This window comes from Furipterus horrens, unplaced genomic scaffold, assembly GCF_987537825.1.
Source record: "Furipterus horrens unplaced genomic scaffold, mFurHor1.1.pri manual_scaffold_8, whole genome shotgun sequence".
Classification (NCBI taxonomy): Eukaryota; Metazoa; Chordata; class Mammalia; order Chiroptera; family Furipteridae; genus Furipterus; species Furipterus horrens.
The window spans coordinates 69,162,007-69,180,445 of record NW_028327178.1 but is presented as its reverse complement, the minus strand read 5'-3'; the positions used below and the strand labels follow the sequence as shown (position 1 = coordinate 69,180,445).

The 18,439-nt window shown below is 37.1% G+C and overlaps 1 protein-coding gene across 1 annotated transcript in view; it reads right to left on the bottom strand.

Moving 5' to 3' along the window:
* The window catches only part of RALGAPA2 (Ral GTPase activating protein catalytic subunit alpha 2), a 401,573-nt gene that overhangs the window by 254,206 nt on the left and 128,928 nt on the right, over positions 1-18,439 (bottom strand). The window contains exons 8-12 of the mRNA XM_090285992.1: positions 15,230-15,368; positions 13,135-13,334; positions 7,625-7,852; positions 1,258-1,425; positions 55-192 (exon numbers count right to left, since the gene is read on the bottom strand). Coding sequence (XP_090142118.1) covers positions 55-192; positions 1,258-1,425; positions 7,625-7,852; positions 13,135-13,334; positions 15,230-15,368 — 873 coding nt within the window. The remainder of the gene's footprint in view (positions 1-54; positions 193-1,257; positions 1,426-7,624; positions 7,853-13,134; positions 13,335-15,229; positions 15,369-18,439) is intronic.

The window sequence follows — 18,439 nt, the reverse complement described above, 5'->3', positions numbered from 1 at the left end:
TTCAAACTGACTCCATTTGCGGGCCTTTTTGTCTCTGGCTGGCCAGCCACATACCTGCAGCATAGCCTGGGCCCCAGCTTTCACGTTCTTATTTTCCTCTTCTGTCACACACCCTCTGCTCACAGCACTGGTGAAGGAGTATGTTCGTCCCCAACTGGAAGATCTCTTGTGACCGGTGCTTTCAGATGCAGTCTTTAGAAGATAACAATCAGTTAGCAGAGAGAAAAAAAAGCACATACTCGAATATTTTATTCCTTACGCTAACCAGAATTCACAAGACTAGGTTCTAAATGGGCAACTTTTTTTTCCCATTTTTGTTCACTACTCTACTTCCAGCACCTAAACTAGAGCCTGTCAGTTAGTACATGTTGAAGAAATAAACAACATACAATGATAGATTGAGCATGTAATATATAGACCTTTAAAATATGTGATTAATTCCATTTGCTTATCTATTCATTTTGACCTTCTGACTAGTTATTAAAATGATTTCACCAGCATTGAAAAATGAAAATTATTAATACAGATACTTAAAAGTGATATGCCTTTGGTTACAAATATTTTTAAATGTTTGTTGTTAATTGTTACGACACACACCTATTTTTAGAAATAATATTTTTCCAACTAGATTTTAAAATAGCACTTCAGAAATATAAATATGACTTAAGTTTCTTTTGTGTTTCAGGAAGAGGTCCCACTCTGTTGTTTTATATTAATTCTACCTGTAGCTTTATCACGCACAGACTAAGAGGTCCATTCTGAGAGTACCCACTCTCTAAGAACAGCACCCAGCTGGCAGTGAGGCTTACTTATGGTAGAGATAACACTCATTATTGAGCTAGTCCTTTCAAGTGTGTAACATCCTGACTGCTTCTGGAACAGGCCACTACACCAAGAAAAGGCTGCCAAAACATTCTAAATTCAGTTTCTCAAGTGCTATTTAATTAAACATGTCAACAATAAAGCAGTGACATTTTCAGGCTCATACAGATATGTGTAAAATATGATGGTTTATTAAATAACTCTTGTGCAATGGTGAATAATGAAGCTGCAATGCACATGTGGACTTAACTTGAGAGTTAGGAGGAAACCGATGATCTTGGATAGAGCACAGACACAGCCTCACTGAAACAGGTCCTCAGGAAACTCAGCAACCTGAGAGTAGCGGAGATGATAAAAGAAATCCACCTGCCTGGGATCTATGATTTAGCAGATATGCTTTGCTAAAAAACTACTGAAACAGTGATAAAATATTACCTCCTTGCTGCCAGTCTCAGAAAATACTAATTTGTCAACATCTTCTTGGGCAACTTCCTTTTTATCTGGTTCCTCCATGAACACAGGTTTGTCTTGGAGGATCCACTTTCTGTACACTTGAACTACTTTCCTTGTTACAGCTATGTCACAGGAAGGCAACAAAAATGCCTAAAATGAAAATAGAAAACTCCCTTTAACTCCACATAAGCTCAGATCACTACAGAGACACATGACAGACATTTCCGATCACCATCACCAATTTCAGACTTTCCTTTAATTCATACAGCATGTAATATACTACACAAGGCCACATATTTTTGTGCATACCAAACTTATCAGAAGAAAAATGAAATTTTCATTATTGGTCCAGAAAATATAATACAATTCAAAAATAACTTCTATATTATTCTGAATAATTTTTCCACAAAAATAACCAAAATGCAGACCTATACAGACAGTCTAATTGGCTATATAAACAATAATAATTGTACAACTGGGAACTTTTCCCAATGGATCAGATATAAATTATAAGAAAACAAACTAGTACAGCCAGTTGCAGTCAACTGTCACATCTCTTCTGAACTCTGTGTTCAGTGACATCCATGTTGGTAGCTTGAATTAGCCGAGGTGACAGTATTTACACCATAGAAGTCTGCTGATGCTATCATTTGCTTTGCTCTTCTTTGCCTTTCTCTTTCTTTGTCTTTCTTTTACTTTTTTCTTTCCTTCCACCTTTCCTCCTTCCCTTCCTTTTTTGAGAGCCAGTCGTTCAATATTTATCAGTACACTTCTGTGCAGAGATACTAGTGTTAATGAGAGCACTGGTCATTGTAGCATTATGCATATTAAGTACACTTTTTGACATTAAGGAATCACCTTACATATCTACACATAAAAATTTTGATTTAATGTAAAAAAAATCTCAAAAGTCTAAAAGAAAAATGCATTTGCCTTTTTAGTATAAGCTTTAAGAAATACGTATGAAGGGTGAACACAAAGAAGTACTCAACACTAAAATGAGTACTTTAATTCCACAGATGAGAAATTAAGATGAAACTCTAAACAACTGAGATATTTTCCCAAGATTATAAATTTAATAAGCAATGAATCCAGATTTTGATCTCAAATTTCAGAGACTGTTTTAATACCATCCTAAAGCTTCATGCTTTAGGATCCAGTTAGAGGCAGAATTCAATGCAATAAGGGTTTATGTAATATACAAATCTCCAAAGACGTTGGTCATGCCTCATGAAGTTCCAGAATAGAGGTTTGTATTATAACAAGATTGCCACATATCGATGTATCAAACACTCTGATGTGCATGGCAAGAAAGATCAACAAAAGCAGAGTGACAAAAATACACTGATGTTCCATTCTAATTTTGTTCCAAAATTTTATTACATGTATTTTCACACATACAAAAATTTGTAAGACTTTTACTATGACTACCCATATACCCACCCCCTAGACTCTACCATTAGCATTTTCTATATTTGCTTTATCACACATCTTTCAATCCATTATATATCCTTCTTTCAATCCATCTTATTTTTGATGCATTTCAAAGAAAGCTGCAGAAATAAGCACCCCTATACATTTCAGCATGCATATCACCAATGAGAGTTCAAATTTATTTATCATATTTAGATAAAATTTATAAACAATAAAATGCACAAATGTTAAGTGGACCATTTGATGAGTTTTGACAAATGCAGACAACTATGTAACCCAAATCCAATACCAAGGTATATCATGTTATCCTCTTTCCAGGAAGCAAATATAAATCCTCTCTGGAGGAAAATCAAATCACAATAAAACCAAAATTATTTGTATCAATAGTCTGGTTAATATCATATGTAGCATATAATTAAAAAGTCAAAAATATTAGGAAAGAAGTCAATATTAACAAAACAATAATAGATAACAATTAAAAAAGACAGATATCTACATAAAGTATCAGAAAAAGATGTAAATTGAGTTGAAAAACTAAAACAACTAAAATTAAAAACTCAGAATGAACACGGCTGAAGAGAAAACTGGGTAACAAATATCAGAAGAAAACATCCAGAGTGAAGCTTGAGAGACAAAAGGATGGCTAACTCAGAGGAAAAGGTAAGAGAGGGAATGCAGTGAAAAGGTTACCCTATGCACGGCTGGAGATGCAGAGGAAAGATTAGTAAAAAGGGACAGAAATAATATTGAAAGAAAGAATAGCTGAGAATTTTGCCAAAATTGATATCAATCCACAGATTCAAGAATCACAAAGTAATACAAGCATGATAAATATAAAATATATTATAGCAAACTGCTGAAAACCAAAGACAATCAGAAAATCTTTAAAGCATGCAGAGAATAAAGGACACATTTCTTCTAAAGGAGCAACCAAATGACTTAGCATGACGTCTCAAAGAAACAATGCAAGCCAGAAACATGAAACAAAATACTCAAATGTGCAGAAAGAATACAGCTGGAATGTGACATCCTAAAAGAATATATTTCTAAAATAAAAGCAGAATAGAGACATTTTCAGAGAAGAAAATCAGAATAATTTTTCCCAGGAGATCTGACCTTAGGAAAACACTAAAAGTTATTTCATCTTTAGGCAGAAAAGAAATAATCCTAGGTCAGAGATCTGGAAAGGGATAAAATGTAATAAAAGAGTAATTATTTGGATAAATCTTATTAACAATACATATAAATATATATAAATAAAAGTGTAATTATAGTATTCTGAAAGATAATATATGCATATATTTATAGATAATACTACATGTATATTTTCTATTAATAATATGGAATTCAAATTTACAATAACAGCACAAACTGAGAAGGAGTAAATGGAATGCAATGCATACTAAGAGGGTAAAAGTTGATTAATGCTATATTTTTAAGTTATAGATGCAGGCTGTCAACCATTGAAATATTACAAAATGAATGCAAAAATATTCATCTGAAGGAGAAATATGGGATACGAAAAACAACCGCACTGAAGGAATTAAAGACAACTAGAAAGTAAGACAGTAAACTTAATCATAATTATATCAGTTATATTAAATGGAATGGATGTGAATAATATGCCAAACAAAAGTGAATAAAACAAAAGACAGAAATTATAAAGTTGAATTTTTAAAACTATTAAAAATACTATATGCCATATAAAAGGACACCAAAACATATGGGTATGTGTAGGTTGAAAGTCGTCGTCGGCAGCCGTCCGTCTCGAGAGACGATGGTGTAGCTTCTTAAGAGTCTACCTGCACCGCCGAGAAAGGCTGTGCAGTCCAACTCGGGAGTGACACGGTATCTGTCTCCTCCCGTGTTGAATCGACATCTTGTGATGACGCTGGAGTGTCCTCTCCAGTGAAGCTGAAGCTACAGAGCCTGGGCGGGGTGATATGGAGGGTCTTCTGTTGCCCATGCAGCAGACCCCCCCTCTCTTCGCAGCTGAAGGGTCCAAGGGAAAGACGGAGTCAATACAGCTTGGCTTCAGGTGCGCCGCAGGAGTTGCCGGTGTTGACTACAACGTCAAACCGCCTTAGGGACTCCGGCTCCGGATTTTCTGTCGGGGTTTACTCCCTTAGCCTTTCCCCTGAAGAGGTACGCCGCAAGGCAGTGGAGGTAGGTTGAAAGTAAAGAGTTAGAAAAAGATATGCCATGCACACATGAAAAGAAAATCAGTAGAATTATATTAAGAACAGGCAAGATCAACTTTGAGGGGGGAAAAAAAGCATTAGAAGAGATAAAGGGAGAAATTTCTTAATGATAAAAGATTCGATTCAAACTAATATTTCTAAATTTGTATGGCAACTAATAATTATACATCAAATACATATAGCAAATACTGACAGACTGAGGAAAAAACAGACAAATCCAGGCAGAGTAGGATTTTCTCAGTTACTGGTAGAAGAACAGATAAATAATTAGGATAGAAAAGAACTGAACACATACTTCATGCCTTCTCACTATATCCTCCATGTCTCAACCTCTCATATTTTTCACCTCTCTCTGAGGGACATTCAGGATAATTTCTTCAGATATGTCATCCAGCTTATTCTCTCTTCAGTTGTATCTAATCTGCTATCAAATTTACCACTGAGGTTTCCTTTAATATTTCAATTGTTATAATTTTTAATGTCAAAAAGTTCCATTACCTTATTATTCAAATCTGTACAGTTCAGTCTTTCCTCTAGGATCCTATTTCAATTCAAATGAAATTGTTACTGTCCATGTGTACAACAGATGCATTACTATGGCAACACGAATGGAGGGAATATGGTAATTTTTAAATAATGGACTATAATGATAAAAGAAGGGGGATAAGTAAGGGAAGGGTTTAGTCAAAGAACCTGTATAAATGACTCATGGACATGGACAACAGGGAGGGATATGATTGTGGAAGAGGGGGTGGGTTGGGTGGGGGAGAGAAATTGGGGGAAAAGGGGACAACTGTAATTGAGAAACCAAAAATAAAATATATATATATATATATATTTTTTTTTTCTTTAATGTTTTGGCAGCATGATATATGCAGTATTGATTAGAAAGAAATGACACAGAAGTGGTGGGACTGCAAGGACCATGCTGCTAACCATGGTCAAAGGAAAATGAGAGAAAAGGAGTAAGAAAGCTTCCTGCATAACTTGGCCAGTCAGTGATGGCTCATAGGAGGAGAGGATAAGGAGCCTAAGAAGGCTAAAATTAATATGCACCCAACAATGAAGGTCCCTTTAAAGAAGCAGTCTAGTCAAGAGAAACTGATGTCAGGGAAGAAAATGAGCTAAGTTTTGGTCTTGTGTTCATCAAGACAGCACCAAATGTCAGATAAGATTGCAAGTGGGCATTTTAAAGGAAAATGCGGAATTAAAAAGCAAGCTCTAAACAAAAGGCTTGATTGGAAGTCATATGCAACAGTGGCTGCTGGCACATGGACAAGTAGTTGAAGGCCCCAAGGAGGCAAGAGTGGATACAGGAGAAAGGGCTCAAGCTCAGAATCTTTGTCCACTCTTGTAATTTAGGATAAAACAAAAAGAGGGGCAAAAAAAATGAGACAGAGAAGACAGGCAGGAAGCGAGAAGAAACAAGGCAGTGCTGGGCCACAGAATCAGAAAAAATATAAGGAGAATTTTAATTAGAGATTAAAAAACATTTTCTTAAGTAAAATTTTATTATTCATTAAAATACAAAATACAGTAAAACCTCTAGATTCTTGCTCGTTATGCTGAAACTTTCACTTTTGGTTGATTTTTCTTTAATGGAAGTCTCAGAAGTAAAAGGGTCTATCATTTACTATCTGGAAATCTTGTCTCTTCATGGTGCGTATGCATTGCTCCGATGTGTATAGGATTTGCTTCTTTTCACCATACAAAAGTCTCAGCCTCTGCTCAGGTACATGACGAGACAACTATTCCCCCATCATACCTACATGCACACAAAAGAGCCATGCTCTCTTGCTTCCAGGGCACCAGTACCAAGACACAGGTGGCCAGTGGGTCCACCCCACACTACAGAGCTACTGTCTTCCTAACTATATTGAGGGTTTGCTTCCTCTGTTACATGGCTATAGCTCAGGTTCTCCACAGAAGCACTAGTGACATTTTGGGCCAAACTATTCTTTGGGGTCGGGGGGTGGGGGTGAGTAGTTGTCCTGTGCTTGTAGAATATTTAACAACATTCCTGGCTGTTACCCACTAGCTGCCAGCAGCACTGTTCCCCTACCCAGTTATGACAACTAAAAATGTCTCCAGATATTGCCAAATGTCCCCTTGGGGGTAGAATTAGCCCTGCTTGTTGCTCCTGGCTGCTACCTGTTCTCCCAGCCTCTGACCACGTCTGTCTTACTTGCTTGCATCTTGTTGCCCTCCTCACCCACATTTTTTCACTTATGCCAGAAAGACTTGTGTCATATGTGCATTCCACAGGCCTCTGCAGGGTAAGTACGGCTGTTCACAGAAGTCTCCAACTCCTTAAGAGAGCTTTTTAGGCCCTTGGAACAATGCCAGACCTGGATTCTTCTTTCCTATGTTCATTTGTTCATATGTATGCAGGAATGGCTGTCCTCCCACCTACCTCTGGTTTTGAAGTTTGTTATGGAAACATGAGGTATTTTAGAATGCGCTCAAATACAATATTTTCCCTCCACATGTAGAAATTCTACAAAAATACAATTAAAAAAATTCACAAATGAAACAAAATCACAACACTCCACATGACAAATTAAACGTGGGTCACAGGGATCATTATTCAGTCCTATAATTTAGCCCAACCCATCAACACTACTTCTTGGAGCATTATGAGTAAAAGAAGAACAAAAATCTCTTCAATTTCATGAACTTCACACACACATGCACACACGCACACACATACTAACCTGGCGAAATACTTCATTCACAAAATTGATATAACCTCGCGTTGACAAGAGGATGCGCTGCACCATTTCATACACGGTTCGGTGTTCTTCTTCAATGCTACAAAGGCTAGAGTTGCTGAGTCTTCGGTCTGACAAGGTGCTGCTGTTAGAATGGTTTTTCTCTGGCTCTGCAGGTCCACCACCATCCAGCTCCGGTGCCCTCTCTTGCACTGCACCACCACCAACAGTCTGGAAGAAAGTCATTACCACTTCTTGAGTCACCCTCTTTGATACTCAAGAACACCCAGCAAAAGTGAAGGCCTGCTTTATTTTAAAGAACTCTGGTTACCATCAACTTGAAAACAAACTGGGAATCAGCACTGCAAGAAGCACAAAGGACTCCAGGACCTGTACTTACCAACTTTCCAATTCACGAACTGACCGTTCCCCGACTCAGTTATTTTAACAGGAAAACTACTAAATTATTATAGCAAGGAAGGCTGTGAAATTTTACCAACCTATAAAGTTTAATTTATATTTGTAAAATCACAGAATAAATTAACATGTGAATGAATTTATATTATCGTCACCTTTGGTCTCTACACTTGAGCATTTATTCTACAGTCGCAAAGATTTGAAAATTCAGTAGATATTTTGAAGCCACAATGTTGGGTGCATCATTTGACTCATAAAACTAAGTGACACCTTTATGAGGAGTGCCAAGATCTTTAAAGAGTATAAGACCTTGATCTGAGTTTTATATCTCAGATCAAACTTAACTGAAATATTTATAACTTTAAATATCTAGAGCACTTAAAGAGCAGAAAGAAATAAAATAATTCATTCATTGAGTCACAAAGTATAACACTGTTTTCTCTTCCATTTTCCCAGAGAATTAAATGTTTCCTCCAAACATGAATAATTTCACTTCATTTTTGTAAATTCCACTATTATTCTTTTAAGTGCCAAAGTAAATAACCGAAATACCACTAAAATTCTCCTCACTGTAAATATTTTTATGAGGTGATAAGATATGAACAAAACAAAATAGTCATTTTAGTAACTATCATGGGAAGTCTGAAAGCAAAGTTGATACTGAAATTATAATCTCTAGGGAAAATTAATGGAAGATGATATTTGTAATAATTTCTGCCTTAGTTATTAAGCCTATGTGGCTTATCAAAGGCACTGTCACACTGTGAGATGATACACCTATGGAAATTATTTTATCTTTTTGACAAATTCTCTTCCACAAAAAATTTAAATTTTACTCATTTTTACTAATACAGGTTTTATTTTTAATTGGTAAAGCATGAAGGCTGGATTAAGTCTAATATCTTGAGGCTCAATAACCTGTGACTTTTTGATCAATAAGTGTGAATGAAGTCACCTTGGACTATCCAGACTAACCACCTGGAAGCTGAAAACTATACTACCCACTGACCTCAGTTAATGCCACATGAAACATTATATTTGGACAACTAAACCCCACCCAAATTCCTGACCCAATAACTGAAATATATAGTATGATAAAAGGGTTATTTATTTAAGCCATTAAGTTTTGAAGTAATCAGAAAACTAATTTAAAAACATAGCAATTGATAACTGAAGTAATGTACATAAAGAATTATGTTTAAAGGTACCTAATCATTAAAAAAATAAGTTCTGTTATCCAGAAAGAACATAAGGGTAGCATAGTAAATTTCCCATCATGCCATAATTGAAAATGACAGTTGACCCTTAAACAACATGGGAGTTATGGACATCCAACCACCAGTCAAAAATCTGCATTTAATTTAGGATGCTCCTGCTGCTGCATGTGCAGATTCTCAACAGATAAGTACTCCTGATAAGACGATGCTTTTCTTAGCCTCCTCTAGTCCACACTCCTTTCACAAAAGGCTGCTTTCCAAAAGTATCGACATGTTTTGACAGACAATTATAATTACAGTAAATGATAAGAGGGAAAACAAACTGATAATTCAAGTCTCATTTCTTGTCTCTTTTATGAAGATTAACTGTGAGAGAATGAATACGCACTAACCACAGAAAGAGGTCCATTTTCCACCCATTACAATCAGGCTGGAATCCCCACTATCATTTAGTATTAGTTGACTTGGTGGTAAATGCAAGGATGACTCTTACCTCTTTGGCATGTGATAAAGCCTTAGTGAAACAGACATATCTGTTTAGACCATGCCTGTACTGCCAGTGCTCAGGGAATTGCATAACAGAGTACCTCTTAATCCCTCCCCTCAATCCTCCCTACCACTCTGGTTTCCTCTTAATCCACAGCTCATACTGAGACTTGTTCACTCATAGGGTAAGGCTCTATGAGGACACCCACAAAGTAGGTGTGAAACAAGAGAATGCAACTGCCATTCTGTTGGTGATGCCTGATGCCTCTCAATTTCCTTCATGATTTGCCTGCATGGTTGGGGTCAGCCTACATTTTGCCTTGTAGAGCTTAAGAACACAGAAAGTACTAGAGTGGTAGTCAACAAATGAGCTTGTACAATATATTAGGGTCTGTAGGGTTGACAATTTGTGCGATTCACTTTTTCTAACAATTCATCTCATGAAATACAACAATTTTAGGAAATCACAGCCCATGAATCATCACTGAAGGGCTGGTTCAGTAAAAGTGATACTTTAATAATGTAACTAAAAGATTTATCATACAAATAAATGTGATCAATTGTCTTACCATCTCAAACTTTTTCATTCCCTAATGGATTTCTTTGGGTTTTAATGTTTAGTTAATGTGCATGTAGAACTAGTAAAAGAACAGTTGCTGCCACAATTTTAAAATCACCACTCTGCTTTTTCTATTACATGTTGAAGTACTTCTACCTTATACAAATATGAATCACTAAGAAGTAATTCTTCACTGAAAACATTTTTAGCTAAAATGATGAACAAAGATTGTTCAGATATAAAAGGAGGTGTTGTTGTTGTCAACATATTATAGATGTATGGGATGTACTTTTGTTCTCCCATGAAAGACACCAGATTCTCCAAGTGGTAAATAAGCTAAGTCTAGAAAATGCACTAATTCCTCTCTTCCTTGGTGAAAAATACTGTCAAATGTATTACTTCTAAATCAAGAGGAAGTAAATTCACTTTGGAAAAAACAAACACACACACAAATCTCCTCATACATGACCTTTAACATAGTAATAATGGCCAAAGTGTGAACTCTATTTAAAAGCAGCACTTAAAATATAGTTTTAAGGGACTTTTACAAAAGCAGTATATGATTTGAAAAGAGATTTTGGACCACCTGACTTAGGACAGTGATGTTCACTTTACATGAGTAAAATTATAATAAATTTGAAATTCCAAACAAAAACATTCAGGAGAAAAATGCAATTGTATGTGCATTTATTCCTGCAACTTCATTTCCAAAGTTAACATTTAGTTGTTTAAATTGCTTCTTTTTCTCATGTACAATGTAAATGAACTGTAGAACACAGTAGACACATGTGAGATGAGGTGGGAACCACAACTGTAAGGCAGAGAAGGGAATACAGGAGACAACTGGTCAGCAGAATAATGACCCCCAAACGATGTCCATACCCTAACTCCTAGAAACTTTGAATGTTACCTTATGTGGCAAAAGGGACTTAGAAGATGTGGTTAAATTTAGGATGCTGAGATGGGGAGATTATTCTGGATTATCTGTGTGGTCTCCGTGTCATCACAAAGATCTATAAGGAGGTAGGAGAATGAGACACAGAGAAGGTGATAGAAGATGGAAAAAGAGGGAGAGAAGGTGATGTGAGGAGAGGACACAAGCCAAGAAATGCAGGCATCCTCTAGCAGCTGGATAAGGCAAGAAAACAGATTCTGCTCTAGAGCCTCCAGAAGCAACACAGACCACCAGTCCACACCATGGTTTTACCCCACTGAGACTGACTTTGGACTTCTGATTTCAAGGACAGCAAGATAATAAATTTGTGCTGTTTCAAGCCACTAAGTTGGTGGTAATTTGTTACAGAGGCAATAAGCAACTAATGTAACAGCTTACTGTGAGATGTATTAACAGTCTTTACAGTGACAGTGGCCATTTCTTTGCGCGGTCATCTGCAGGGTGTGGTAGCACTGAGCACAATGGTTGTCTGCCCAGCATCCATTCCCACTCCCTGACAGAACTCCAGTGCTTGGCATGTCTCTTCCCATGAAGCCCACATGACTCACGGGAAGCTGACCCTATGCACAGTACCAATGGAGTGTTACGTTTTGTAATGGAAGGCAATCATGTCCCTCCCCCCTATGTTGTTTACACACCCAGCTTTAAGCTGATCAGTGCCTTGCTATGGTTCTAGGAGTGGGCAGGTAACCTAAATTGTACCACTCAGACAAAAGGAAAGGGCTTTGTATTTTCAATTGTCTCTGACCATGAAAAAGGAGCACAGTGCCCCATCTTGCAATCATTGGGGAAGCTAAAGACACATTTGCCAGAGTTTAGAAAAGGGCAGGGTAAGAAAGAGAAAACTGCAAAGAGTGAGTGAACCATATTGTCAGCCAGACTCACTATACACTTCTTTTTCATGAGATTAAAATATTTCTTTTTACGTTTTAATTCAATTGGAGTTCTGGCGTCCTTTTTCTGTTAGAATGATAGAATCATCCTAATTTATTGAGAAGCTCAGACCCTCATGACACTAAAAAGGTTAGATAATAAAAGTAGATGACTCACAAGTGTGAGAGTCAACTAAGGGAAAAAGTTCGAACCTTGAAGCAGTGATTAATTTGCTATTCTTGCTACTCTCATCACCAAAGTGAGAAATTTATTTTCAATAAATACAGGTGATGATTTTTCAAAATTTAGAGATCAGGTAGAAAAAAGTTACATCCCTTAAATGGATTGTTTTGAATTGACAGAAACACCACAGAGATGCAATATAAAATCTCTCAGAGTGTGATTTTCTTTTATGTAGTAATATAATACAAATTTTTGTCTAGCTGATTGGTGAATAAAAGTCTCTCATGATAGCTCAGAACAAACTATGTTTCCCTGACTGCAGGTGAAATCCAGGCCCATTTTTATTTTCTCCTCTGTGAACTTCTCTTTATCTCCTTCGTTCATTTTTCAATTGGGCTGTTTGTCTTCTTAGTACTTCGCGGTCTCAGAGAACTTCTCCACAGGCCACCTGCAAGATTCCTACAGACCTTCCAGATACTGGGGATTGGAAAAAAATAAGACAGGTCTAATGCTCAGAAGTCACTGGTACCAGAGTGAAGAGGAAAAAATGAGAGGGAGCCAGCAGTGTGTACACAACAATCATCTTCTCAGAATGCCTCCCCTCACCCTCAAGATGGCCTCATCATGGCAATCCCAAGAGTACAAGTGCTTCTAACTCAGCTTCTTCTGGAACCTCGGCATTATAGACAGAGTGCAACAAAGAAATTGAGGTCTTATAACCGACAATCAGTAGGAATCAATAACCATAATAATCAAATATTTTCTGTGTCAGTGTGTGACATTACATACATATGAAGAGATAAAACGATGATAAATGACATACCTGCACGATTTTAGGCAATACATCAACTCCATTTTTACTGTTTTGTGTTGTAGTTAGATACTTTTTTTCCAAAAAGAAAGTTACAATCCACTTAATAAAAACAACACGTGCTGCCATGTATGGAATTTTTGTACTATAAATGTTTTCATTGTCTCGAGTTATAGTAATGTACACTGGCTTTGGTCTTAAATGGGGGATATCTAGAAGAAAAAAGGACACATGATTAGGTTGGTGAATCTTGACATAATGTTTCAGTTTCCAAGTAAACAGACATGTATTTGGTTGTATGAATAGCAACTAAGATCAGAGAACCAGAAATGATTTAAAATGTCATCTTTTGGAAGGCTCGTTTCTAATTCTGCCTCACAATCTGATCGAGACCAAGTGATGGTGGTTGTTATTCCTTAACAGCTGTGGTATACAACTATGGAAAAATTATTATTTTTCACAAATTTGAGAAATTGTACATGATATTATAATAGTGAAAATCTTTTCATATACATTATAATGAATTAAAGATTATTTTATGATTAGAACAAATATAAAACCATGTACAGACATTTCTTCATCATTCTATTTTAATTAACATCCAACACTGCAATAATAAAAGCACCTAAATTTAGTTTTATATCCTTTTCCCTTCAGATGTATCCCAGGGAATAGAATCAGTATAGTCAATAGCTGAAAGAATTCAGTAAGTCATGTTTCATTTTTGAGGTATCAGATACCACCATTTGCAAAGAATTCATCAGAGGTCTTTTAAATTCCATAATCAATAGAAAAGTTATGTGACACTGGATCTGAGATAATTGCACACTGTAGTAACAGCTCTCTCACTCATTTTTGTACATGTTGAGGTAACTACATGGGGCATAAAAGCAATAACTTTTAATCTCGGAATGTTAACAACATACTATGTTTTCTACAATTAATATACACTACTAATAAAATTAGAAAACAAATTTGAAAAAAACCACCCACATACATTGCTAACAAAAGCCATAACATCCCAGTACCCTTAAAGTCAGTACAGCTTTCAAAATGCACCAAGCTTCCTCTGTTTTCCCCTTTACCCAGTGTGTGTGTGTGTGTGTGTGTGTGTGTGTGTACAAATATACACCCACAGACAACTGAATCAGTTGTCTAGATTCCCCAGATGGATTAATGTCTATTGTGACTTTTCTCCTCTAAAAATATTCTTAAAATGATTCATTTTAACTTTCACCTGCTTTACTAACAGGCAAAGCTAGATTTGCTTCACCTCCATCACTCTAAGGCAGCGGTTCTCAACCTTCCTGATGCCGCGACCCTTTAATACAGTTCCTCATGTGGTGGTGACCCCCAACCATAACTAAAGCATAGTGATTAATCACAAAAACAATATGTAATTACATATGTGTTTTCCGATGGTCTTAAGCGACCCCTGTGAAAGGGTCTTTCAACCGCCAAAGAGGTTGCGACCCACAAGTTGAGAACCACTGCTCTAAGGGATTTCACTGGCCAGTGAATCCTCATTTCTTAAAGAAGAAAAGCTTCAGAAGCTAAATGAGAAATTTCCTTATGTTTTCTTCCCCTCTGGATGTACTGTCCGTCCCTAGGATGCCCAATTGTCCAAACATCTGCACCTCCATAAGCAGCTGCAAGTAGTTCCTGCTGGATGAAAGATCAAGTAAAAAGAAATTGCATACTGGAGGCAGTTGTGTGGTCTGGGCTTGCCTGCCTAGCCACTGAGTGAGGTCTGGGGTCACCACACCCCCACCACCAGTAAGAGAACACTTAAGGAAAAGTAAGGCTTTTTTACATTAAAAGATTATAATTGTAACTACACCAAAAAAATCATGATTCATTTCAAATTATTTCTGAATACAGGAGCCACAGTTCCCCTTTGTTGCTGTGAGTTGAGGTTCACCTTAGTTTGTACAAACACTTAAAACAGTTAAAATCATTAGGAAATTTTAAACATCTTACAATAAAGTTAGCATTAAGTATAAGAATAATATTACTATTTTATTTAAAAATAATCAAAGGTCACTTTGAAAGAGACTGTACGTCTTCCCTATGGAAATCCTCTATACACGGCTCAATCAGTACTTACCAAGTACAGGTTTGTAGATGTTTGTTAACTTAGTAAATGATGGGAATAAATGAGGAAGATAATACTTTCGAAACAATGTAAAAAGAAATTTAAAACCAGTATCCTGATTCTCCTTATTCTTCCATTCCAAGTTTGCAGCCTTTGGATAACATGTGGAAAAAAATACATATATTTACATTTCAAATTAATGTATACTAAACTAAAATATTATTAAAATTCCTATTATAATTTAAAAACTTGACAAATAATACTGATAATCATGTAATAAAAATCATATCTTAAAACTCAAAAGATGACAAAAATGAATTTCAAAACAAAACAGTAACTATGTTAAAAATAGCATTTTAACTGAGTATTAAAAAAAAAAAAATCATCCGACATCACTTCTTTTAAACTTGCTCTCCTACATCATGCCCATATTTTTCTACAGGTTTCTTGTAATGATTTAACACTCCTTATGCCCTTAAAACATCTAGTTAAATATAAAAAGGTATATTTTTTTTAAGTTTGTAGGCCGGCGCTCAACCAACTGAGTCACACCAGCCAGGGCTAACAAGGTGTACTTTTTAAAAATGATTTTACTTATTTATTTTTTAGAGAGAGGGGAAGAGAAGGAGAAAGAGAGGGAGAGAAACATCGATGTGTGAGAGAAACATCAATTGGTTGCCTCTTGCGCACCACTAACCAGGGACCTGACCTGCAACCCAGGCATGTGCCCTGCCGGGGGATCGAACTGGTGATCCCTTGGTTTGCAGGACAATGCCTAATCCAATGAGCCACAACAGTAAGAGCACAAGGTGCTTTTAAAAAAAAACTCAAAAAGGCCATTTATAGTAAACACGATTGTGGAAACAAGCCCTTGCAAAGATTTCATCCAATGTTACCTACATGTAAAATCAGTATCAAAAGGTACAGCTATGAATCTTGAAAAATTTAGTCTCGTTATTAAAAGCAATCCATGGGATAGGACGAGCTAGGCCTGCCACCCCAGCTACACCTGTCAGCAAGTCTTAATACTTGTTACAGTATTTTAGGGCACTCAGTGCCCTAAAGCAGTTTCCCAAAGTCGTTCATGATTCAGCCCACTTAGAAAATGGTAATATTCCAGCACCTGAAGTAAAAAAATAAGGGTTTTGGCTGCCCCAGGGCAGAGGACCTCTGAGTCTGTAACCTGCCAGTTCTTCAGGACAAGCCAGGAAGAAACTCCACTCTGAGGACTCACTCCAGTAGACAGAAGGGAGGGAATGAGAGGAGGATGGACACGCACATACAATTCTACATACAATTTAAAGGCTCACAATCCACCTAAAAACCTCCCCTATATCAATGTCATCCTTCCTCTAATGAGATCCTGGGGAATTCATGACTTATCTGAGGTCACACAGCTCATTAATGACACATCTAGAATGAAAACCCAAGTCTCCCAACACACTGAAGTTTGAAATACTCTATGCTGATCTGCCACTTCTGAACAGATAAGAGTGCCAGGTGCATGTAGAATAGGCCAGCAGAACTAAAATGTAGAGCTTCCAGAATATGACAGAATATCCCAGTTGGGCTCTCAGGATTTTGGAGCCTTGTATTTCTGGTGCAGGCTAAAGGAAATGGGAGAGGAGAGCAGACAAGATCATCCAGCAGGACAGAGTATTCAGAAAGAGTAGCCAAAGACTGAATCTTGAGGGACAGCAGAGAGAAATACAGTCCCCCAAAGAAAACTGGAAAGAAGTAAAAGGGAGGAGGAAAGCCAGAAGAAAATATCATGGGAGGAATCTCCTAAAGGAAAAATTAAGTATGGCACAGACTTAAGAGTATCCTCCCTCTGGACTTGACATAAGAACCCATTCCTGTCCTTAGACCTCTCAGTAGTGACAGGGCAGAGGCAGGTAACAGAAGATGTCAAGGAATGTTAGATAAGGAAGTGGACTTGGCAGAGATTATTATGTCAACAAATTTGGTTGTGAAGTGAAGGACAGTGATTGGACCATACCCAGGAGGAACTCAGAGACAACAGAAGCGTTCGCTAAGAGAAAAGCACTCAGTAGCTTTTTTCAAATCATATCAATGCTCAGAAATGCAGACCAAGAGACATAACTCACCTATTGAAATCATAAACTAATGATTTTTCTTCTGTATTCAGTTGGTAAATATAAGAGAAAGAAATACGTGACATCAAGTAGGCTTGTGCTGATAACATGAGATAATTAAATATGCTTTTGTTCCAATCTCCCTGCCTGCTCTGCCTATTCCTGATCTATTATACCCATTCAGCTTCTGAGCCTGCCTCCTCCTCCATCCATCCTGTCTCACTAGCATAGAGACCAAGGTTAGAGAAAGAGTAAAGAAACAAAAATAGCTTATTATACTATGAAATAATAGAAAAAAAATGTATATATAGGTCTCTGCCCCCAGTTCCTCACACAAAGCTCTAAAACACTGTGATGAGAGCACTAGGAGCATCTACTGTTCTATTGGTGGGGTCCTGGGTGGCTCCTGGTCACCAGAAAGACCAAGCCATATTAGAACTTGACTACTTAGCCCCTACCCACCCCATTTCTACAGAAAGAAGGACTGGAATTGGGTTAATGATAAATCATGCCTAGAGATCATAACCTCCATAAAACCCAAATATCAAGGGTTTTAGGGAGCTTCCAGGTGGGTAAATACTTCCATGTAGCATATAGGGACACAAACTCTTGCACTCAGGCCTTTCCCAAACCTTGCCCTATGTATCCCTTCGTCTGGCTGTTCATCTGTAGCCTTTATCATATTCTTTAAACTTGTAAACATGAGTAAATGTTTTCCTGAGTTCTGTGAACTGCTCTAATAAGTTAATCAAATTTAAAGAGAGGGTCATAAGAAGCTCTGATTTGTAGCCAAATGAAGAGACATTGTGAGTAACTTGAGGACCGACTACTTGCAATTGGTGTCTGAATAGGATGGAAATAGTCTTACAGGACTGAGACCTCAACATGTGGGCTCTGGTGCTATCTCCAGGTAGTGTTAGAATTGAGTTAAATTGTAGGACACCCAGCAATTGTCACAAAGAATTGCTTGTTGGCGGTAAAAACCCCATACATTTGGTGACCAGAAGTGTCATATGTGAGGTGTTCTGTGCAAATGTGGTAGTTAGTAATACTAAAGCAAAGGAGACACACAGACAGAGAACTGAATTTTTTCTTTACATGCACACTTACATAAAATAGTGTGTAT